The 24909-nt window shown below is 43.1% G+C and overlaps 1 protein-coding gene and 1 long non-coding RNA gene across 6 annotated transcripts; one reads left to right on the forward strand and one right to left on the reverse strand.

Annotated features, from left to right (window-relative positions):
- Window positions 1-327: 327 nt before the first annotated feature.
- Window positions 328-11915, reverse strand: GPR160 (G protein-coupled receptor 160). Of its 3 annotated transcripts, none has more exons than XM_077826604.1 (4): window positions 11709-11915; window positions 4902-4947; window positions 3311-3422; window positions 328-2667 (listed from the first exon to the last, which is right to left on the reverse strand). In XM_077826604.1, exon 4 carries the CDS (start codon window positions 2611-2613, stop codon window positions 1606-1608), a length of 1008 nt encoding a protein of 335 aa, XP_077682730.1. In that variant the 5' UTR covers window positions 2614-2667; window positions 3311-3422; window positions 4902-4947; window positions 11709-11915; the 3' UTR covers window positions 328-1605. The 3 variants fall into 3 exon arrangements, with proteins under 3 accessions (XP_077682730.1, XP_077682728.1, XP_077682729.1); XM_077826602.1 differs by having other exon boundaries at window positions 4902-4952; XM_077826603.1 differs by lacking the exon at window positions 3311-3422 and having other exon boundaries at window positions 4902-4952.
- Window positions 11911-22093, forward strand: LOC144270253 (uncharacterized). Of its 3 annotated transcripts, none has more exons than XR_013347126.1 (3): window positions 11911-12326; window positions 13498-13527; window positions 20549-22093. It is a non-coding gene; the product is annotated as an uncharacterized LOC144270253 (long non-coding RNA). The 3 variants fall into 3 exon arrangements; XR_013347124.1 differs by lacking the exon at window positions 11911-12326 and adding an exon at window positions 12346-12620; XR_013347127.1 differs by lacking the exon at window positions 11911-12326 and adding an exon at window positions 12346-12611.
- The last annotated feature ends 2816 nt before the right edge of the window (window positions 22094-24909 follow it).

Genomic DNA, 24909 nt, shown 5'->3' on the forward strand with positions numbered 1-24909 from the left:
ACTACTTTAATATAGTGGTGAATCATTTGTTTTATCCAATGACCACTATTTTGTGTTTATTAATGTTCTGTGAAGATATTCCATTTTATCTTTTCTCACTGGCACCTAATTTCTGAAGCAACACAATATGCAGAAAAATATTTTTTCTGCTAAAGCTCATATTTTATCCACTGATTCTTTCTACAGATTTACATACAGCTGCAAATCTTTCACACCTACCCTGTACATTTTGATAAGTCATTCTTTCACATTTTTGATACTATCAGCAGTTTAATTTATTTGTACCAAATAACTGTATGGAAAACAAGATAACCTTTGACATTAAAGTAAAATTTTACATTTATTTGTACACTAAGGAAAGCCACTGCATTCTGATGTTACTGGTAAAGTTAGTGTAACGCTAAATATAGAATGTAAAGACCGCAATGAAGTAACAAATAAATAACACTTGCTTCTACAGTACAAATTGTATGTTATGAATGTCTAAGTTACATTTAGTGCTTACAAAAAGTTTAAACTGTCACACTTAATGTCACCCTGGTAATTGTGCATCTTATTGGTCTTTCTTTTTTTTGTGTATGCAGTGTAGTTGTAGCCGTGTCAGTCCCAGATATTAGAGAGACAAGGTGAGCGAGGTAATATACTTTATTGGACCATCTTCTGTCGGTGAGAGAGACAAGATTTGAGACACTCTTCTTCAGGTCTGTGTGGGTCAAAAGCTTGTCTCTCACCAACAGAAGCTGGTCCAGTAAAAGATATTACCTCACCCACCTTTCCTTTTTTTGTGGACAGTTTTAAACATAGTTTACATGATATTTACTTTTTGAGGGGAGAAGGTAGTAAAAGTTACATCCATTCCTTTTAGACAGTTTCTCTTTCCTTAAGCAAAGAGGGAAACTTCCATTTTAAATAGGAAATAGTTAAACTTTTTTAGAACTGATCAGTTATAAAGGAGGTAGTTAAAGCTAAAACGTTTGACAATAAATAATACTAGTCCATAGTTAGGGTGACCAGATGTCCCATTTTTATAGGGACAGTCCCATTTTTTGGGACTTTTTCTTATATAGGTGCCTATTTACCCCCCACCCCCGTCCCATTTTTTCACAGTTGCTATCTGGTCACCCTATCCACAGCTGTAGAAGTCTCAAGTTTAGCTAAAGATTTTATTCCTCTCTCTCTCTCTCTCTCTCTTTTTTTTTTAATATGGAAGTTCATGCATCAGACCTGCTTTATTTTAAACAATCTCAACTTTGTTTATTAGCATTTAATGTTAAAATCAAGCAGTTTTTTGCAGAATATTGGACATTTTTATTTACCCAGATTTTTCAACTATATTTGAAAATATAACACAATTCCATTAAAATATTTTGTGCATTAAGCACCCATTTTTGTTTGAAGTCTAGCTTGGAAAACAGTGCAGTATTCCACATTGTAGTGCAATATTCCATTATATATTGGAGCATTTTGTGAATTTTTCTTCAGATTATAGTTTGAGGAATTTCCTTATATAATCCATTTACACGTGTTCACAGAGGACCCAAAATAGCACTGTCCGACACCTCGGATGCACAGCACTTACTTACATTCTTTTCACACAGCAGTTCATTAACAGATGATTACTGTGCCTGACTTTTCAGCTTGCTCTGTATTTTGATTGTTAAATGGGATGAAGCAGAATTTCCAGCTGACAAATGGATCTGCAGACCACGTCCCCTCTGTCAATCGAATGTCATGACACCTAAACCAGAATGCTGTTGCGATTAGAAAGCTGTTTATGAAGTATAGCCAGGGGACATTCATCTCCATGTAGGCTGGAATCTGAGCACCGAGCAACAAGATGATCATCTGAAGGAAAACAAAAGGTGCCCAAGTACCAAGAAAGCAGATGAGGAGTCTTGTCAAAAGCTGCTTTTTACAGACTGTACAATTGCAGTCAGATGCATATGAAAAGATTAAAACAGTCTCACTTGTAAAGGAAATAATCCTGACAGACCGCACCATAGTTATAACTTCTGACCAACAAATCACAAAAGCCACACATATGACAAACACGATGGCTAATGATAGCCAGTAGCTCTGAACACTGATATAGAAAGGGCATGTAAAAAAGTGGTTCTGTATTTCTAATTCTGCAGAGACAGCTGGAACTTTCAGAATATAAAAGAGGACTGAAATCCATATAAAAACCACAGCAAGTATATAAAATAGCCTTTGACCTATGCTAGCAGGTTTAGGGGTTTGAGCTATAGTCATGTAATAATCTAGAACAGACACAAGACAAACTGGGTAATGCAAGACACCATACGTAAAGGAAATTATCTGAGTGAATAGACAAATGTGGTACTTGGTAAATCTCATACCCCAAAGTGCAAAGTCCTCAAAATACGAGATGAAAGCTATATTCACCAGAAGTGTGAAGTCAAGGACTGCCAGTGAAATACAGAAATATCCCATAAAACTTTGTTTTACATCCCGTCTTCTAACTCCCAACATGAAGAGATTGAGGGACACTTTTCCAAGCATAATCAGGAGCAGCATACAGCTAGCTTCAAGAGGTTGATTGAGTTGGCTGTAGTATTGAAAGGAACAATTTTCACAAGACATGGCAGCCATTCTTCAAGGATAAGAGCCAGCAAAATAAATCTTACAGGACACAATGGTTCATACCTGAAAAGAGAATTAATGACAGTCTTAAAGTATATTAACTGATTACTGTTGTAACTCTCCTGCCAATCATAACTTCCCCACTGGAAGGGATGTTAACGAGCCACTTCACTTTCAATGGTCCCTTGAAATGTGTTATCCACTTGTGCGAAACAATCTGTTCCACTTTGTATTTAGTTGTGCCACTCTTGAGTACATTTCCCATACCTGAAGAAGAGCTCTGTGTAATCTCAAAAGCTTGTCTCTCTCACCAATAGAAACTCATCCAAAAAAAGATATTACCTGACCCACTTTGTCTCTCTAATTTCCTGGGACTGACATGGCTATAACAACACTGCATACAATCATAACTTTGTTGTCAGTCGAGCAGTTATAAAACTCCTACTTAAATTTTCACAAGTCTTTGATTGTGTATAAAGCTTATATGAAACACCATTTTATTGACAGCAAGTTCCTTTATCTTCTATAATGTTCTTAGTTTTGTAAATTAAAAGATCTGTCATCTTAAATAATTTAGATTTAGATTTTATTTTTTACTGAGTGATTTCACTTTTTGTTTTCCATTCAGATTTTTATGGGTTTATTTTTATAACTTGTTTGCATACGTTCATTTCTATACAAAGTGAGCCTGGGATGGCTGCTTCACCTGCATCGGCATGGTAACATCCTCATGCTTATGCTGTCCTCTGGAAGAAGTCATTTTGCTTTCCTCCATTTTTCCTAGAGAACCAGGATGTGGTAAGATCAACTGTTCTTATCTGTGTGTTTAAAGAAGTGAATAAGAGTAAATGAATTAGATTGCCACCTAATATAATTTTTTAAATCTGTTTCCTAATCCCACAAAACTAATAACTATCACTTTCATTTTTTTTTAAACTGGCTTTCTCTCCTCATCCAATCTTCTACAAAGAAGCCACTACAACCCTGTGGGTGATGTCTGCTTGTTTTCTTTCTCCTCTGCCTGCCTCTTGCAGAAAATTGGGTGTGGGGTACTTTAAGCCACAGTTTCCCCAGGAGTAGCTCCTCCTGATCTGCTGAGGAAGCCTTGCAGATTGCAGCAGCCCAAGTCTAGAGCACTCTTAGGCCCTTGTGCACAGAGGCATGTGTAGTATGGAAGTACCAGTTGTAGTTAAGGTGGAGTTAAGTTTTTCACTTTCAGCCAGTGTTCTACTACTTTGTTACATACGAAGAATAGAGCAAGAGAAGAGAATCCTTCCCTAAATTACAGTACTTTGAATATAGAATTAATTTTCTGAGAATTTACAACTAAATCCATTAAATAATCAAAAGTGGGTCCATAAAATATTAGCATTGGGTGTCAAGACTTTTTGTGTCTAATGGTTTCAGAACAGAGTAAGACATTTCAAATAATTAAAACTCAAATTTTGTGCATCAGCTACATTTGAAGAATTTTGGGGAGAATGGTAACTTTTTTGCCATTATTCTTCATAAGTTTCTTCTTCAGAAATGCACTCAAAAACAAAACAATGTAAAACTTTAGAGCCTACAAGTCCACTCAGTCCTACTTCTAGTTCAGCTAATTGCTAAGACAAATAAGTTTGTTTACATTTATGAGAGATAATGTAATATTCCACTATAGAGAATTCTACAAAGAACTGCCCTCTTTCAAAATGGCAGCCATCTCCTCCTTTTGTTTGCTAAGAGACTAAAGCCACCAACTGTCTTCAAGGGTGTCAGAGTCCACCATCACTCTGAGGGAAGCTTGGTTTCACTCCTGTGGAGAACAATGGGAGGCTGTGGCTATTTTGAAAGTGGGCATCTTACTGTGTTAAAAAACTGAGGCAGCGATGGTGGGCATATGCCGAATCCTGTTTGCCATATTCACCAAGTGAGGTTCCAATTAAACTCCCACTGATTTCAATTAATTTTGAATTGGGCCCTTTAGTTGAATTGGCTTCAATAATACTCACTTGAGTAAGGTAATTAGGATTTGGCCTTTAATAACAGTGGTTCTATTTCCTTAGAGAACTTGTATATTACCACTTCCATAGTTAAACTCATCTTTAAACATATCTTTCTCAGCTTTTCCACAATAATCAAATACCACTTTCCCAAGATTGTTTTGTTTTATATTCTCCCTATTGTAACTAATCCAATCCCATTCTCCATTCTATGTAGGATCCCATTAATTTGTCATGTTTTCAGTTACTGTGATATGCAGTTTTATAACTTAATCCTGAATTACTAAACTGCAATAGGCTTTTTAAATACTTTACCATCATTATTAAAGAGCCTCCTGTTTCTTGAAAGCATGGTCCATAGCTGCCCTATGAGAGAGAGAACATAAGTTGTCTTTTCATTCAGTAAGAATGATCAGTTTGCATTTTTCCAGAAATAAAAAAATCTTTGCTGTCTCTATTATACTATGAATATAACACTTATAATCATCTTAATATAACTTCATATATCAGATCTAGGCATTTTCATTAAACATTTTCATTCCTCTTCCCTACACTTTGCCTTTCTTCTTCCTTATCCCAATTCCCCCCTCAAGGGCTTCTGCTTCAGTTCTCAATTTTTTTCAGCTTCTACAGACCAACTTCTGCTTTCAGCATTCTATTTTTAACAAGTTAAAAAAATTTATTGTCCAACAACAATTTTTTTTCCAGGGGAGCTGAAAAGCTTTTTACCTGCCAAGACTTTAGGCAGGGTTTTGTGTTCCTCTTACAACACTGATCTGTCAGTCAGTCTTTTCACCTGCCTCAGGTGAAAGAGAGCTGCCAGCATACACTCTGTGTTAAGGTGGTGTGATCAACTGTTGCAGGGGGAAAGCCCAGAACTCAAGCCCTGACCATTAAGGTAAATAAAGAAAGAATTATTCTTTCATTCTCTTTTATAACTGATTTATTTGTATTTAAATCTCCATCCATATTTTGTTACCATTTTGCATAAATAGAGAATATTTGTGAACTAGGTGTAATTTAAGTACTACTCTCAATGGGAAGAGAAGACAGGGTTATCTGGAGCTTAAATTTTACTGTCTCCCACTTTAATGATAGCTAGCAGATATATACCTCAGGTTAGAAGGTGGCCCTAAGGCTTTCTATATACTATACACACAAAGAAAAGGAGTACCTGTGGCACCTTAGAGACTAACCAATTTATTTGAGCATGAGCTTTCGTGAGCTACAGCTCACTTCATCAGATGCATACCGTGGAAACTGCAGAAGACATTATATACACACACAGACCATGAAACAATACCTCCTCCCACCCCACTGTCTTGCTGGTAATAGCTTATCGAAAGTGATCATCAAGTTGGGCCATTTCCAGCACAAATCCAGGTTTTCTCACCCTCCGCCCCCCCCCCCCCCCACACAAACTCACTCTCCTGCTGGTAATAGCCCATCCAAAGTGACCACTCTCTTCACAATGTGTATGATAATCAAGGTGGGCCATTTCTTGCATAAATCCAGGTTCTCTGTGTGGTTTTTGGAGGGGGGTGAGGGAGTGAGAGAACCTGGATTTATGCAGGAAATGGCCCACCTTGATTATCATACACATTGTGAAGAGAGTGGTCACTTTGGATGGGCTATTACCAGCAGGAGAGTGAGTTTGTGTGGGGGGGGGGGGGGGGCGGAGGGTGAGAAAACCTGGATTTGTGCTGGAAATGGCCCAACTTGATGATCACTTTAGATAAGCTATTACCAGCAAGACAGTGGGGTGGGAGGAGGTATTGTTTCATGGTCTGTGTGTGTATATAATGTCTTCTGCAGTTTCCACGGTATGCATCCGATGAAGTGAGCTGTAGCTCACGAAAGCTCATGCTCAAATAAATTGGTTAGTCTCTAAGGTGCCACAAGTACTCCTTTTCTTTTTGCGAATACAGACTAACACGGCTGTTACTCTGAAAACTATACACACAGTTTTAAATATATTTTTAAATAATACTATATTTTTTAAATAATTGTACATTTGAAAGCATATTGTCAAGTTTGGGACACATTTAACCTGGTTACACTTGGACAGATCTTTCCACCTTTAATCAAACAGCAATGAAAATACTTTAAAGGTGAACGGAAAAGCTGCTAAATAAGGAGGCAAATAAAGATCCACGCCTAACAAATGGCTCCTAATTTTGTTTGCACAATCACTTGCACCTTAAATGTTGTGTGCAAATTTAGTCATTGGTGCATACAAGTGATAGTGTTTTCAGAATTGCACACACAAAATTAGGAGAAGGGCTGGCTCTATTGAAAAATTTAGCCTTCATATCAAAATTTTCAATGATGAGTGCTTAAAGTTATGCTCTAAAGCCATGCTTTGGCACCTAAGTATAACTGTCCTGATTTTCAGAAATGTTTATTACTAGGGCTGTCAAATGATTTAAAAAAATAATTGCAATTAATCACAAGATTTTTAAAAAATCACAACTAATTACAGTTTTAATTGCACTGTTAAACAATAGAATACCAATTTAAATGTATTATAAATATTTTTCTACAGTCAAATGTATTGCTTTAAATTAAAACACAGAATACAAAGTGTACAGTGCTCACTTTAGATTATGTTTTATTACAAATATTCGCAATATACAAGTCGAAGCATGATGAGGCATGTGAATGTTTAGCACAGGGATGGCCAATGTGTGGCTCTTCAGAAGTTAATATGCAGCTCCTTGTATAAGCACTGACTCCGGGGCTGGAGCTAAAGGCTCCAACTTTCCAGTGTGCCGGGGGATGCTCACTGCTCAACCCCTGGCTCTGCCACAGGCCCTTCCCCCACTCCGCCCCCTCCCCTGAGCCTGCCATGCCCTCGCTCCTCCCCCTCCTCCCCAGCCTCCTGCACTCCAGGAAACAGCTGATCGGGAGGGAGGGAGAGAGGGGGAGGTGCTGATCGGTGGAGCTGCTGGTGGGTGGGAGGCACTGGGAGCCAGAGAGGGAGGGAGAGGAGCTGATGGGAGGCTGCTTACATATTACTGTGGCTCTTTGGCAATGTACATTGGTAAATTCTGGCTCCTTCTCAGGCTCAGGTTGGCCACCCCTGGTTTAGCATATCTGGCACATAAATACCTTGCACCACTGGCTACAACAGTGCCTTGCGAACATCTATTCTCACTTTCAAGAGACGTTGTAAATAAGAAGCGGGCAGCATTATCTCCCATAAATGTAAACAAACTTATTTGTCTTAGCAATTAGAAGTAGGACTGAGTGGACTTGTAGGCTCTAAAGTTCTACATTGTTTTGTTTTTGAGTGCATTTATGAGAAAAAAAATTCTACATTGTAAGTTGAACTTTCATGATAAAGAGACTGCACTACTGTACTTGTATGAGGTGTACTGAAAAATACTATTTCTTTTGGTTTGTACAGCACAAATATTTGTAATAAAAAATACTATAAAGTGAATACTGTACTTTGTATTCTGTGTTGTAATTGAAATCAATATATTTGAAAATGTAGAAAAATATCAAAAAATATTTATCATAAATTTAAATTGGTATTCTATTATTGTTAACATTATAACTATCATTATAATTAATTGCAATTAACCACAATTATTTTTTAATCTACTTAATTTGTTTTGCGTTAATCACTTGCGTTAACTGCGATTAATTGACAGCCCTATTTATTACCCATAAATCTCACTGAAGTCACTGGGAACTTCAGGTGCTCAGCAGTTTTGAACCACAGGTGCAACATATTGCTCTTGATTCTAGAATTTTGGTTCTGCCCCAGTCTGTCTTTTGAATTCCCCTTCCTATTTCCCCTGGTCTTTGAGTACCAGTTTCTTCCTGTTTGGCCGCTCTTGTTGCAAGAGATTTTTGGTATCTGAAATAGATCTATAATTCCACCTCATGAACTTTTCCACCTCTTTTCTAATCTCATCTCATAGCATCTTTCACTGTACAACTCCTTTTGCTTTTGGCTTTAACTCAATTTACTCTGTTCAACATGGCTCACATTTTCAAAAGTGCACATCATGCAAGAGTTCACTCTATAATTGTGTACTGGCTGTTGCATGTGCACAAGTTGGGCAGGAGCAATTTTGGGTGTGTGTGTGTAGGGAAAGAGCAGCAAACATTATACAATATAAATTAAAGCACTTATGAATGGATGAAAAATAATTTATACTATTCTGTATATGTCAATTCTCCCACCTGCTGAACAATCAGCATCAAAGGGGTTAGTAGTATTAACTCCTGAACAATAATACCAGAGTCCTTTATTCAAAGAGAGAGAACTTTTGCCGATAGCCCCTGCCCCAAATGTTGTTGCTGTCATTTTCAACTATCCAGCTAGTGGTTAAGTTGTGTAAGCATTTCTATTATAAACCACTATTTTCAAAAGGCCTAAAAGGTTCACTGTAGGTGAAACTCAATTCATGAAGTCATAACATTTTGTTTTCCAAACACTTTAAAACAAACCTGACTGTATTATAAAAAACAACTTTGTTTTGGTGGCAGTTAAGATATATTAGACACAAGGGAAGTGGGTTGCACTGAGTAGGAAGACTTCATCTTTTCTTTTTCTTGGTCTTGTGGTGAGAGCAATGGGTCAGAGAGAAGTGTTTAGGGAAGAAACAATGGGTGAACTAACCAACCCATAGGTAAGTGACTGGCCACAGAAGAAAATCAACATTAAAACTGGGAGGAAAACCCAGGAGTTCCATTGCATATTCTGCTCTGACATTCCTTCTCTTAGAAATCACAGATGATGGAATTACCCTCTATCTATAAAGTGTGGTCCAGCATAGATGCACAAGTACAAAACAAAGTTTGTATTGCATCTATACTGTAGAGACAGAGACTTCAGGGCTGCCTCTACACAAGCAAGCTTTGTAGCTGTAATTCTGCAATAGCAGAAACTGTAGAGTCAACAGGACTTGAGGCGTTTTTACACATGGCTACACCTTCCACCAACGCTATCACTGGTGGAGCTGTACTGGTGATGAATTAGATCTTAGTTTACTAGCAAAGATGCAGCCACATTTGGAGGAGTGGGGGTAGGAATCAGCATCAAAAGAAAAAGATTGGAGGGAAGTTAGAAACAATAGTGAGTTTCCTTGTCTCTGTATGCGTCTGGGCCTCTCTCAATTTAGCCCAAAGGCAAGGAGCTTGGCTTGTCATCTTACCTTAACGCTCTGAGGCCCCATCTACACTACAAATAGAACTAAGGTGACAAGGTTACAGCACTGTTATAATTCATAGTGTGAATCAAACCTGGCTATCAAATATGACTTAGCAAGGTTTTAGGCCAGTTGTGGGGAAACAGTTCCTTTCTACACTACATAAATTAAGCTATGTTGTAGCCGGTACCAACCAAACTTTAGGTTTTGTAAAAAGAATCTTTTTCAAAATCTGACACTAGAAATGTTTAATTTTAAATTTATTAACAAATAGTCCCTTGAAGTGTGTGCCACCAAAGAAGATTACATATTTTACAAGTCCTAATGCAAAAAAGTCATGATACTAAATTAAAACTTTGTAAACTTTCTGCTGCCAAGTTGGGCACTCAGACATCCTTGATCTAGCCTAGAACCAGTAGATGAAATGACAAGTCTATTTTCATGTCTAAGCTGAAATGGTAAAAAATAAATATTTATAAAATTGCTTTTAATAATCTAGAGTATTATAAATAAAATGGGTAAACAAATTTTTCTATCTGTGATTTTAAAGCCAGGTGCCCCTTAAACAACAAAACAAATGGACTGTGTCTGAAAGTGCAGCCAGAGGATAATGAAGAGGGGCAAAGGATCTGCAATTCTAGGAGAGAAATTTTTCCAGAGCGAATAACCAGCATTGTAAGAAAGAAGCCCAGACTGGAATGTGGAGGATTTGTCTGTCTTCAGCATAACTGAGTTCTGAAACCCAAACAGGTTACAGAGGGGACAATATATCTATTATCATGCTATATGAGTAAACTGGACCAAAATCTGGAGCTCAGATCTGAGAATAGGAAACATTATTTTGTGAGACTTTATACCACTGGGCTACCCCACATACTGTGTTTCTTGATAATCCCATATTACTTTAATGGTCAGGGGTCAGAGTTTATGCTCTGAAGTTCCCTAACTCCAGGGTGGTGGCATCCTGCTCTCACAGATAGTCAGCTTCATATCTGACTTAAACTTGAACTTTCAGTTCCCAGAAGCACCACAAGCCTCCAGTGTTGGGTGGGGGTTTGTTTTCCCTCCTGCTACTGTTTCACTGTTTGTTTTCCCTCCTGCTACCCCACAATGCTTCTCCTCCCCAGGCTGCACCCTCCTGTGCCCATCCTCTCATCTGGGGGCTGACAGACACACTCCTGCTTTCTCCAAGCCCAGGGTGATCAGAGAGCACTCCTTCCTCTTTGCTCACAGAGAGGAAAGTTGCGGGTGAGTGTGTGTGTAGGGAGAAGAGACAGTGGGCATCTCCAACAAGGAGTGAGTTGAGGTGGGTGGAGGGGACATCTCCCACAGTGGGAAAGTCGGATCTGGAGGGGAAGTGGTAGGTAGGGGGGCATCCCCCATAGCAGGTGAGCTGAGGGCTGGGACAGAGGTGCATGGAGGGGTAGGGGTCCTCCCTCATAGTGGGTGAGCTGAGGGCTGGGAACAGAGGGGGAGAGGGGGCATCTGCCACAGCCACGTGTATTTGAAGTCTAGGCGGCAAGAAGGGTAGGGGGCATCTCCCACAGAGGGTGAGTTGAGGTCTATGGCAGAGGTAGGGGGACATCTCCTGCAGCTGGAGAGTAGAATTTCTGGGGGCAGAGAGGAAAAGGACATCTCTCACAGTGGGTGTACTGGGACCTGGGGGGAGGGGGCATCTCATGCTGGGTGAGTTGGGGGGGGGGGATAGGGGTCCTCTCAGAGTGGATAACCTGAAGTCTGGGCACAGAGAGGAGGGAATAGCTGGCCACAGCAGGTGAGTTGGAGGGGAGGGGGCATCTCCCCCAGTGGGTGAAGAGAGGTGTCGGAGCGAGGGGTGGGGGGGTCTCTCCCGCAACCGGCTGGGGCAGGGAAGGCAGACGGGCTGCCAAGGCTGGGGCGGGCGGTTTGGCGATGAGGGGGAAGCCCCTCTCGCTGAGCTCGGAGGAGCCAAACCCACCTGCAGCTGCAGACGCTGCCTCCTCGCCTGGCAGCCCGGGGGAAGTGGCTTGCTGCGCTCCTGCCCCCCCAGCCCCGGACGGGGCTGCTTCACACAGCTCCCCAGGCGGCGCTGCGCCGTGCAGCTCTGGCTACGCGGGGGGCTCCGTGTTGCTCCCCCCGGCCTCCCTGAGGGGCAGCTGCGGCTGGCGGGCTCCCGCCGGGCTCCGCCCTGGGAAGCGAGACGGGCCTGGCAGAGGCGTAGCCGCCCACAGGGAGGGGACTGCTGGGGCGGAGCAGCTCACACACCGCCGCCCTGCCTGGCGCCGCCGGCACTGGGCGGGACCGCAGAGCCGGTTGTGTCCGCAGAGGACAGGGGGCAGCCGCCCCGCAGGGCCCCTCTGCCGCTCCCCGGGGGGGTGGCTGGCCCCGCACGCCCCCTGCACCCGCGGGCGGCGATGGGGCCCCAGCACACGCCGTTCCCCAGCGAGCGGGAGTCCAGACTGGAAAGATAATTTGCTTAGTTTCTCCCCTCCTCAGTCCAGGGCCCCATGCTGGGAAAACGGGCCCCCAACTTTCTCACAGTGTTGTGCGCGTCTACAGGGCCCCGGAGCAGAGAAGGGCCCAGCGAGCGCCAAAGGTCGGAGCATAGGGCACGGGGTTCTTTGGGAACAGGGAGGGTTGGGCTGTCCTGTTTCTGAGACCTGTAGGACTGGCCGGGACCTGGAGAGGTCATCCACAGAATCAGCTAAACCTCCGCCAACCGTGCGCCAGGGGTTTCCTCCAGCCTGCTCTTCAAAACTCCAGCGATGGCGATTCCACAACCTCCCGTGGAAGCCTCTTCTAGAGCTTAACTCCCCCTGTAGAGGTGACCCCTCTCTCTGCCGACCAGCCAGGGCCATTGGAGCAGTGGCAATAAGCACAGGTGTTCACTGTAGGTGCAGTCTTTTGTGGGAGACCCTAAGCCATTGTCCGAGCTACTGGGGTGGGGAGGAGAAGATTGTGAAGGGAACCTTTTGGAAGAATTATTGGGTAGATTGAAGTTAGTGACTGGGGACTGTGCTTGTGCTCCCTGAGTGGGAGATGGGAGCCAAGTGCTCCTACCCATGGTCTAGGGCAGTGTTTCCCAAATGGTTGGTCCTAACCCACCAGTGGGTTGTAGAAGGCTCTAGGCAGCCTGTCAGAGGCCCAGTGAGGAGGTGAGAGCTGGGAGGGGAGTTGAGTTGTAGAATAAGACTGCCCTGCACTCATCCCATAGCAGTGGCACCAGTCCTGAGGTCTGGGTCCTGCTCCCCACTCCAGGTACTACAACCTGAAGCACAAGGTTACACCACTGCCCCTCTGTGATGATGAAGGGGCAAACAGGCCACATTTGAGTGAGTGCTGCTTTGGGATGAGCTCACTTTCTTCCCCGCCCTTCCCCACATACAGGGGCCTCCCCTCCGTGCTGGGCTGGGATTAGGATTGCAGTGCTGGGGCACAGGGTGTTGTTATGCGTGGTGGATGCTCCCTGGACAGGGCATGGAGCGAGAGTAGGCAAAGAACACTGACCTATGATTTTGGGCCACCCTGGCTGGGTCACAATAAAAGACAAACTGCAGTTAGGGGGTTGCCTTAGTAAAAAGTTTGGGAACCAGTGAGCTAGGGGACAGTTATGGGGCCGGTGAATAGTCAAGTCCAAGTGAAATCAGCAACCTATAGGATCAGGCTCTGGGAATTTTAAAATTGGGAATATGGAGTGTACATATTTTGGTTTGAAATGATTTTGTTGGAGTTTGAATGTTTAGTGTGCTGTTATATTCCTTTTCTAGGCACTCAGCTGATAGAGAAGATAATTCCAGGTGAGTGTGGATACTATTTCCTACTGTGTTACCGTGATCCTTAGCTTGCAAACTGCAGGCAACTTGCCAGCAGTTGACAGTGAAACATGTTGAGACCCAGACAGTGAGGGATGGGGATGCTGGTCCAGGAGAAGATTTATTTTATAAATTGATCCATAGAATGAAAAAGTTGAAGCTACAAATACTGCTTACAGATAAAAAGCTGGGACCAGAGCCTGGCTCTCGCAGTGCAAGCAAACAAGCTGACGTAAGTAGAGACAGGTAAATCACCAGAAGATAAAGGCCAGTGTAGCAACTCCAATCCCATTGCTTCTTTCCTGATTTCCAGCATAAGGCATGTAGTCAGAAAATCATTAGGACTGGCCAATCCCTGACAGCCACAACAGCCCTGTGGTAGCTCTCTAGTTCCTTAGAACCAGACCAGCAGCTCCACTTCATGAGACATGAAGCAATACAATCCTGTAATTGCTCAACGTAGGCATCTGCACGTCTTGAATTTATTATTAGAAACATGTCTGTAGAAAAGTGAGGTCTGCTCTAGGTCAACTGTGTCCATTAGCCTTCATCTAATCTCTTTGTTTACACTTTAGGAAGCATTTTATAATCCAGATGTTAGAATTATATGATTTTCAGATGGTTAGGTGTTTCCCTTGGAACAAAAATATTCCAACTTGAAATGGGAAAGAAATACTGTAGTAAGAGCAGATGAATGTGCAAGAAACAATGCTTATGTATTCAGTGCAAAGTTTTGTAATGCCATAAACAGTGGAAAGACAGGTTTCAGAGTAACAGCCGTGTTAGTCTGTTTTCGCAAAAAGAAAAGGAGTACTTGTGGCACCTTAGAGACTAACCAGTTTATTTGAGCATAAGCTTTCGTGAGCTACAGCTCACTTCATCGGATGCATACTGTGGAAAATACTGAAGATGTTTTTATACACACAGACCATGAAAAAATGGGTGTTTATCACTACAAAAGGTTTTCTCTCCCCGCACCCCACTCTCCTGCTGGTAATAGCTTATCTAAAGTGATCACTCTCCTTACAATGTGTATGATAATCAAGGTGGGCCATTTCCAGCACAAATCCAGGTTTTCTCCCCTCCCCTGCTTCTCCTGTTGGTAATAAATGGCCCACCTTGATTATCATACACATTGTAAGGAGAGTGATCACTTTAGATAAGCTATTACCAGCAGGAGAGTGGGGTGGGGGGAGAGAAAACCTTTTGTAGTGATAAACACCCATTTTTTCATGGTCTGTGTGTATAAAAACATTTTCAGTATTTTCCACAGTATGCATCCGATGAAGTGAGCTGTAGCTCACGAAAGCTTATGCTCAAATAAATTGGTTAGTCTCTAAGGTGCCACAAGTATTCCTTTTCTTTTTAGTGGAAAGACAGTTCTCAATGGCCCTTGCCCTGTTGTTAAAGCTGCTTCATGTCCTGAAAGTGTAATTACTGAAGCGCAGTAGGAACCTGATCCAAAGTCCATTGAAGGCAATGAAAAAAGACTAATTTTAAATCCCACAGTGATTGATCAAAGTGGAGGACATCCCCCCCCGGTAAAATATTAGCACCTAGAGCCCAAAATATTTATGGCAACTTATTTTAAAAAGCACCTATTTTGGGCTCTAGGTGCTAATATTTTACCGGGGGGGGATGTCCTCCACTTTGATCAATCACTGTGGGATTTAAAATTAGTCTTTTTTCATTGCCTTCAATGGACTTTGGATCAGGTTCCTACTGCGCTTCAGTAATTACACTTTCAGGACATGAAGCAGCTTTAACAACAGGGCAAGGGCCATTGAGAACTGTCTTTCCACTAAAAAGAAAAGGAGTACTTGTGGCACCTTAGAGACTAACCAATGTATTTGAGCATAAGCTTTCGTGAGCTACAGCTCACTTCATCGGATGCATACTGTGGAAAATACTGAAAATGTTTTTATACACACAGACCATGAAAAAATGGGTGTTTATCACTACAAAAGGTTTTCTCTCCCCCCACCCCACTCTCCTGCTGGTAATAGCTTATCTAAAGTGATCACTCTCCTTACAATGTGTATGATAATCAAGTTGGGCCATTTCCAGCACTAATCCGGGTTTTCTCTCTCCCCCCCCGCCCCTCCCCCCCACAAACCCACTCTCCTGTTGGTAATAGCTTATCTAAAGTGACCACTCTCCTTACAATGTGTATGATAATCAAGGTGGGCCATTTCCAGCACAAATCCAGGGTTTAACAAGAACATCTGGGCGGGGGTGGGTGGGGGGGGATAGGAAAAAACAAGGGGAAATAGGTTACCTTGCATAATGTCTTAGCCACTCCCAGTCTCTATTCAAGCCTAAGTTGTATCCAATTTGCAAATGAATTCCAATTCAGCAGTCTCTTGCTGGAGTCTGGATTTGAAGTTTTTTTGTTGTAATATCGCAACTTTCATGTCTGTAATCGTGTGACCAGAGAGATTGAAGTGTTCTCCGACTGGTTTATGAATGTTATAATTCTTGACATCTGATTTGTGTCCATTTATTCTTTTACGTAGAGACTGTTCAGTTTGACCAATGTACATGGCAGAGGGGCATTGCTGGCACATGATGGCATATATCACATTGGTGGATGTGCAGGTGAACGAGCCTCTGATAGTGTGGCTGATGTTATTAGGCCCTGTGATGGTGTCCCCTGAATAGATATGTGGACAGAGTTGGCAAGGGGCTTTGTTGCAAGGATAGGTTCCTGGTTTAGTGGTTCTGTTGTGTGGTATGTGGTTGCTGGTGAGTATTCGCTTCAGGCTGGGGGGCTGTCTGTAGGCAAGGACTGGCCTGTCTCCCAAGATTTGTGAGAGTGTTGGGTCATCCTTCAGGATAGGTTGTAGATCCTTAATAATGCGTTGGAGGGGTTTTAGTTGGGGGCTGAAGGTGACGGCTAGTGGCGTTCTGTTATTTTCTTTGTTAGGCCTGTCCTGTAGTAGGTGACTTCTGGGTAATCTTCTGGCTCTATCAATCTGTTTCTTCACTTCCGCAGGTGGGTATTGTAGTTGTAAGAATGCTTGACAGAGATCTTGTAGGTGTTTGTCTCTGTCTGAGGGGTTGGAGCAAATGCGGTTGTATCGCAGAGCTTGGCTGTAGACGATGGATCGTGTGGTGTGCTCAGGGTGAAAGCTGGAGGCATGTAGGTAGGAATAGCGGTCAGTAGGTTTCCGGTATAGGGTGGTGTTTATGTGACCATCGTTTATTAGCACTGTAGTGCTAATAACTCAGCTAACTCAAGTGGCAGATGTGAGGATTCCTCCTTATCTCCTGAAAGCTACAGAGCAGCAGCATAGCTGTTCTTCAGCCTCTACGCCAATCTCAGGACTGGAGTAGGCCCTGTGGCACCTCCACCCCTGGTGCCTGTATACAGTGGGGAAGGCCAGTGGATCTGCTTAGTGATTAACAATTAATCTGCCTGCTCAAACCCCAAGCTCCTGTGCGGCAGCATGCAGAAAGCCCTGCGGAGCCCATTCTTGAACTATCCACATCCGCCCTGCCCTCAGCACAGGGGAACCATACTAGCTCCACTGCCAGGGACTTCTGTTACTACAGAGTGTTGGGTAGGAATTGTAACTAAATCTAACTGAAGAGTTCCAGAATGCATAACACTGGGTCCCACCTCATATATTTGGACCTACATGATAGTGATGTTGTCACGGTTGTCGTTCTTGTGTAATCAATGGGAATTAGACCCATGGACTAGAGAGCAGGATTGGGCCCTGAGTCTGTTCTTAATTACAGAGCAAAGCCTCCAAATACTTGACAAGTCAACCCTTTTGCACCATGCACCACCTAACGAAGAGAGGGAAGAGCATTTTTGCGAGCAGGCTGGCTAACCTAGTGAGGAGGGCTTTAAACTAGGTTCACTGGGGGAAGGAGACCAAAGCCCTGAGGTAAGTGGGCAAGCAGGATACAGGGAGGAAGCACAGGCAGGAACGTCTGTGAGGGGTGGGCTCCTACCTCATACTGAGAATGAGGGGCGATCAGCAGGTTATCTCAAGTGCCAATATACAAATGCACAAAGCCTTGGAAACAAGCAGGGAGAACTGGAGATCCTGGTGAAGTCAAGGAATTATGACGTGATTGGAATAACAGAGACTTGGTGGGGTAACTCACATGACTGGAGCACTGTCATGGATGGTTATAAACTGTTCAGGAAGGACAGGCAGGGCAGAAAAGGTGGGGGAGTAGCACTGTATGTAAGGGAGCAGTATGACTGCTCAGAGCTCCGGTATGAAACTGCAGAAAAACCTGAATATCTCTGGATTAAGTTTAGAAGTGAGAGCAACAAGAGTGATGCAGTGGTGGGAGTCTGCTATAGACCACCGGACCAGGGGGATGAGGCTTTCTTCTGGCAACTCGCAGAAGCTACTAGATCGCACGCCCTGGTTCTCATGGGCAACTTTAATCATCCTGATATCTGCTGGTAGAGCACTACAGCGGTGCACAGACAATCCAGGAAGTTTTTGGAAAATGTAGAGGACAATTTCCTGGTGCAAGTGCTGGAGGAGCCAACTAGGGGGAGAGCTTTGCTTGACCTGCTGCTCACAAACCGGGAAGAATTAGTAGGGAAAGCAAAAGTGGATGGGAATCTGGGAGGCAGTGACCATGAGTTGGTCGAGTTCAGGATCCTGACACAGGGAAGAAAGGTAAGCGGCAGAATACGGACCCTGGACTTCAGGAAAGCAGACTTCGACTCCCTCAGGGAACTGATGGGTAGGATCCCCTGGGGGAATAACATGAGGGGGAAAGGAGTCCAGGAGAGCTGGCTGTATTTCAAAGAATCCTTATTGAGGTTACAGGGACAAACCATCCCGATGTGTAGAAAGAATAGGAAATATGGCAGGCGACCAGCTTGGCTTAACAGTGAAATCCTTGCGGATCTTAAACATAAAAAAGAAGCTTACAAGAAGTGGAAGATTGGACAAATGACCAGGGAAGAGTATAAAAATATTGCTCGGGCATGTAGGAATGAAATCAGGAGGGCCAAATCGCACCTGGAGCTGCAGCTAGCAAGAGATGTTAAGAGTAACAAGAAGGGTTTCTTCAGGTATGTTGGCAACAAGAAGAAAGCCAAGGAAAGTGTGGGCCCCTTACTGAATGACGGAGGCAACCTAGCGACAGAGGATGTGGAAAAAGCTAACGTACTCAATGCTTTTTTTGCCTCTGTCTTCACGAACAAGGTCAGCTCCCAGACTACTGCACTGGGCAGAACAGCATGGGGAGGAGGCGGCCAGCCCTCTGTGGAGAAAGAAGTGGTTAGGGACTATTTAGAAAAGCTGGACGTGCACAAGTCCATGGGGCCGGATGCGTTGCATCCGAGAGTGCTAAAGGAGTTGGCGGCTGTGATTGCAGAGCCATTGGCCATTATCTTTGAAAACTCATGGCGATCGGGGGAAGTCCCGGACGACTGGAAAAAGGCTAATGTAGTGCCCATCTTTAAGAAAGGGAAGAAGGAGGATCCTGGGAACTACAGGCCAGTCAGCCTCACCTCAGTCCCCGGAAAAATCATGGAGCAGGTCCTCAAGGAATCAATCCTGAAGCACTTACATGAGAGGAAAGTGATCAGGAACAGTCAGCATGGATTCACCAAGGGAAGGTCATGCCTGACTAATCTAATCGCCTTCTATGATGAGATTACTGGTTCTGTGGATGAAGGGAAAGCAGTGGATGTATTGTTTCTTGACTTTAGCAAAGCTTTTGACACGGTCTCCCACAGTATTCTTGTCAGCAAGTTAAAGAAGTATGGGCTGGATGAATGCATTATAAGGTGGGTAGAAAGTTGGCTAGATTGTCAGGCTCAGCGGGTAGTGATCAATGGCTCCATGTCTAGTTGGCAGCCGGTATCAAGTGGAGTGCCCCAAAGGTCGGTCCTTGGGCCGGTTTTGTTCAATATCTTCATAAATGATCTGGAGGATGGTGTGGATTGCACTCTCAGCAAATTTGTGGATGTTACTAAACTAGGAGGAGTGGTAGATACGGTGGCAGGTAGGGTTAAGATACAGAGGGACCTAGACAAATTGGAGGATTGGGCCAAAAGAAATCTGATGAGGTTCAACAAGGATAAGTGCAGGGTCCTGCACTTAGGACGGAAGAATCCAATGCACCGCTACAGACTAGGGACCGAATAGCTCGGCAGCAGTTCTGCGGAAAAGGACCTAGGGGTGACAGTGGACAAGAAGCTGGATATGAGTCAACAGTGTGCCCTTGTTGCCAAGAAGGCCAGTGGCATTTTGGGATGTATAAGCAGGGGCATAGCCAGCAGATAGAGGGACGTGATCGTTCCCCTCTATTCGACATTGGTGAGGCCTCATCTGGAGTACTGTGTCCAGTTTTGGGCCCCACACTACAAGAAGGATGTGGAAAAATTGGAGAGAGTCCAGCGAAGGGCAACAAAAATGATTAGGGGACTGGAACACATGACTTATGAGGAGAGGCTGAGGGAACTGGGATTGTTTAGTCTGCTGAAGAGAAGAATGACGGGGGGATTTGATAGTTGCTTTCAACTACCTGAGAGGTGGTTCCAGAGAGGATGGTTCTAGACTATTCTCAGTGGTAGAAGATGACAGGACAAGGAGTAATGGTCTCAAGTTGCAGTGGCGGAGGTTTAGGTTGGATATTAGGAAAAACTTTTTCACTAGGAGGGTGGTGAAACACTGGAATGCGTTACCTAAGGAGGTGGTAGAATCTCCTTCCTTAGAAGTTTTTAAGGTCCGGCTTGACAAAGCCCTGGCTGGGATGATTTAATTGGGGATTGGTCCTGCTTTGAGCAGGGGGTTGGACTAGATGACCTCCTGAGGTCCCTTCCAACCCTGATATTCTATGTTTCCACACTTAAGACTGATTAGAAAACCAGGAAACAAATTTGGGAATTCTGCCTAATGTCCTGGTTACAATGGCATTACAATTATTAACATTACGTAGTGCTTTTATTGAATGTTTTCATATCCATAGTACAGCTCAAATGTTATCTAATCTCATAACCATATTTGTTCTTTCACAGGAGAACTTCATATTGAGCTGGTAACCCCTTTCATGTAACAATACTGTGTATACAAGTGAGAAGATATTTCCCTCAGGAATCTTTCTTTGAACAGAATGTAAATATGGTAAAGAAATTCAACTCTATCTGGAGATACAATTTAGGGTGTGTTCAGGGCAAATTCAATGTCATTGTTCTGTGGAAAGGATGTAGTCCCTCCCTCTGGGAAAGTGGGAGGTGGCCCCTCCCCTCAGGGGGAGGGGAAGTGAGTTGGAGGAAAATGGGGACTGTTGAGGGACAGAGGCAAGCAGGGGAAGCCTGAGAGAGACACAGAGAAACAGTCTGGGAGTAGCTGAGAGAAAAAGGGTGAAGGGAGGGCATGGGCAGAGGGAAACCGGGACTGAGAGAAACCAAGAGTGGATGAAGAGGCTGAGACTGGGCAGGAGAGGGGCCCTTTAGTTTTAGAGCTGTCTGGTCAAGTCAGCCCATATTTGATGGCATGTTCCTTGAGCATCGGATCCAGTCATCTCCTATCACTGCTTCATATTGTCCCAGACTTCCAGAACAGGAGAACCAAAGGTCCTTCAGATCCCGTGGGTCTGGTCTGCTGTGTACCTCCGTAAGCAAACACCACTGGAGTCAAGTCCATCTCTACAGGAAGTTCTGAGAGGCCCTTGAGGTTCAAAGACTCATTTGGGCATTAGACAGCACCTAGTGAAAGATTGGGAAAAGGGGAACCTTGAACTAATAATAATCTATACGATAATAACCTGTGTATACAGATATATATTGAGGGACTGGGTTATATATAGTTAAGTACACTTAGTAAGTTAGTGTGTGTGTGTGTATTGAAATCATTTTTATTATATATATATTATTAATATATTTAATGTTATTATAGGTAGATGGAATCCAGTTCTGGTTGTTCTGGTTTACATAAAATCCCTGTTATGTGGTTTGTTTAAAAAAAAAAATTGTATTGTCTTACCTACCATTAAATCTTTTTTCAAGGTATAACACCCACCCAGCTCTCACCTGCCAAGTAAATTATACCACCACTGTGACAGACCATTATTAAATCTTGGTCAATGGTTTTGGGACGGGGTGACCCTCGACTGTACAGTATTTCAAATTATAACACAATAACTACTCAGAGGTCAGTTTACAGTAACTTTAGAAGAGGAATGGTTAGCATTAAAAACAAAAAGCAAGCTGCCTCTTCCCATCCTCGATGTTCTGAGAGATTAAGGACTTTTAGTAATGAAGCTAGGAGATTGTAGCTTGTTTTGAACATTAACAAAAGCTTCTGGAATGGCTTCAGGAAGGAACTGTGTCAGATTTAAAGCTAGTTCACTTTGATTACATTTTACCTTTGATGTGTAGCTTCTGTTGTTTTTTTTTAATGGAGTTAAGAACTTCCTTTAACCAATTTCTTCCTGTTTCCAGATCAAGCTATTGACTTTTGTATTTTTTTAAAGCCACTTGCTGATGGTGGTGTGTTAAAGATATTAAGGTATTTTCGATTGTGTCTATAGAAATTTAGAAATAAAGTCTTTTGGGATTGTTTCGGTGCATATGGGAACCTTGACTTCTCTTTAAGCACAAACTCTTATTTAACATGCTCTAGTATAGCTAAAAGCTGAGCCTTTAGCCCATTACATTAATATTTTTCAGGAAAGTTTACAAATACTTAACTCCTTTAAAGACAAAAAGTCCTGTCAATTTGCTGCCTATAGCTACCTCCTTGCACTTTTATTGAACATCTTGTGACAGGTTTGGTCACAGAAACTCCCTCAAGACTGTCACTAGATGTGCTGGGATACCACTGAGAACAAACTTCCCTGCCAGAGAAGGCTTCCCTCCACTCCTGTCTTGTTGAGCTGGACACACCAGTCCGCTACAGCACAGACCAAGAGGTTGGGCCAGCCCCCTGCAGTTCACAGAAACTAAGATTCACTTAGCCCAGGGGCTTCTCAGTTAACAGGGACTTTCCCAGCACCCAGTATTCAGTCTTTCTGGGAGCCTAAACTCCAAATGAATCTGTTTTACTCTGTATAAGCTTTATACAGAGTAAACTCAAATTGTCCACCCTCTATAACATAGAGAGATATGCACAGCTGTTTGCTCCCCACAGGTATTAATTACTTACTCTGGGTTAATTAATAAGCAAAAGTGATTTTATTAAGTATAAAAAGTAGGATTTAAGTGATTCCAAGTAATAACAGACAGAATAAAGTAAGTTACCAAGCAAAATAAAACAAAACATGCAAGTCTAAGCCTAATATAGTAGGAAACTGAATACAGGTAAATCTCAGCCTCAGAGATGTCCCAATAAGCTTCTTTCACAGACTAGACTCCTTTCTAGTCTGGGCCCATTCCTTTTCAGACCAACGTTGTGGCTTATGGCCTGGGTCCAGCAATCACTCACACCCCTGTTGGCACAGTCCTTTGTTCCAGTTTCTTTCAGGCATCTCTTTGGGGTGGAGAGGCCATCTCTTGAGCCAGCTGAAGACAAAATGGAGAGGTTTCCTGGGCCTTTTGTATTCTCTCTCTTGTGGGTGGAAACCCCTTTGTTCTTCTGTGCAAAATCACAGCAATAAGATGGAGTTTGTAGCCATCTGGGCAAGTCACATGTCCATGAATGATTCAGCTTTTTGAAGGCCGACGCCATAGTTTACATGTTAGTTTGAATGTTCCCCGGAAAGCTCAAATGTGGATTGGCATCTCCCAAAGTCCATTGTCAGTTAAGTGTTTCTTGATTGGGCACTTACTCAGAATAGTCCTTTCTCAGAAAGCTAACCAAATGCTTCACTGATGCTACTTAGAGTCAAACACATTGAGATATAAGTACATAGCCAATATTCATAACTTCAAATACAAAAATGATACACACATACAGACAGCATAATCATAACCAGCAAATTACAACCTTTCCATAGACACCTTACGTGACCTCCTTCGTACAAGATTTGGTGCAACTACAGGACTTTGGTTGCAACAATGATCTATACAGTCACAGTTCACGTCAATAATGTCACACCTCTCACCTGTGGAGCTCAAAGCATTTTACCAACATGGGCAAGTCTTGTTAAATCCACTTGGCAGTTGGGGAAATCTGGGAAAGTCTCCATCTCTCTGCCTAAATTCACCTAGCAAATCAGTGGCAGCACTCAGAATAGAATCCTTGGGACCTAGTTTTAAATCATGTGCTCTCACTACTAGACAAAGTGTCTTCCATGGTGAAACCATTAAATGACCTTGTATAAGAATGCCTTTAACTAACTCCATGGCCCTTTTCCTGTGTCAAACATTCCTTGAATCTGGAATTTGTGTGTGCATGCATGTGTGTTTATTTTCAGGAAAATTCTGCTGCCACTTCTTGGTCTATTATGAAGGTGGTCAGTTTCAGTGCCCTGGTTCAGGATGCTGCTCTGTAATCATCTCTAGCACAATCCACTTATTTCCTTTATTCCTGCCTGGCAGCATTTAGTTGCACTTTCTGGAGGAGGCACTTCCACCTACCAGAATTCTCCAAGTACCAAGCATTGATATGAAGGAAATTGCATTTTGAGACATTTCCTTATTCTAATTGCCATAGTTTGGTCTCCATCTCCCACATCTCTTCACACTGATCTGCATATTTTACTTTGGAACAAAGAATGGCCCGCCTAGGCCAATAGTGGCAGGAGCAGAGGGGCAATTTGGAGCCAGTGGTCTATCCAACCTTTATACCAGGCTGAGGAGAGCTGCTGAAGCCACACTACTATCCACACTGTTGGGTTAGCAACAAATCAAGCCATTTTCATTCAATAAACTTCCTTAAAGAAAACTATGTAGGAATGTTAGACTTGAAATAGACTTCCCAATTTACTAGTGTCTTCAAGAGCTGTTGCCCGTGCCTGTATCGTGCTGATGGAATATCCCTCGTAACTCTGGCTTTTGTTCTGAGATCTGGCTTCTTGTTTCTCTGGGTAGGTATAGCTAGGAACAGTGCAGCTACAACGTGCTCAGTCTCAGGGGTGGGGGTTCTCTCACTTTCCATAGCACAAGTAGAGTTTCATTTCTACACCTGCTTTATGAGAAGCAATGATGGTTTATTAACGGAGTCATGTTGGATTGCATGTGGTCACAGCAAGGGACTGGAGGTGGGGTGGGTGGGAAAGCAGGTGAAGAAAGTGTCCTAGCTGCTTTCTCTCACACAAAGTCAGAGAAGACCTAAGTGGTAGATAGCATTACTGTCTGTCTCTGCCCACCTTCATTTGCATCTGATGAAGTGAGCTGCAGCTCACAAAAGCTTATGCTCAAATAAATTTGTTAGTCTCTAAGGTGCCACAAGTCCTCCTTTTCTTTTTGCTTCATTTGCAGTGTTCATCACTGCTGGC

This window comes from Eretmochelys imbricata, chromosome 9 (genome assembly GCF_965152235.1).
Source record: "Eretmochelys imbricata isolate rEreImb1 chromosome 9, rEreImb1.hap1, whole genome shotgun sequence".
NCBI lineage: Eukaryota > Metazoa > Chordata > Testudines > Cheloniidae > Eretmochelys > Eretmochelys imbricata.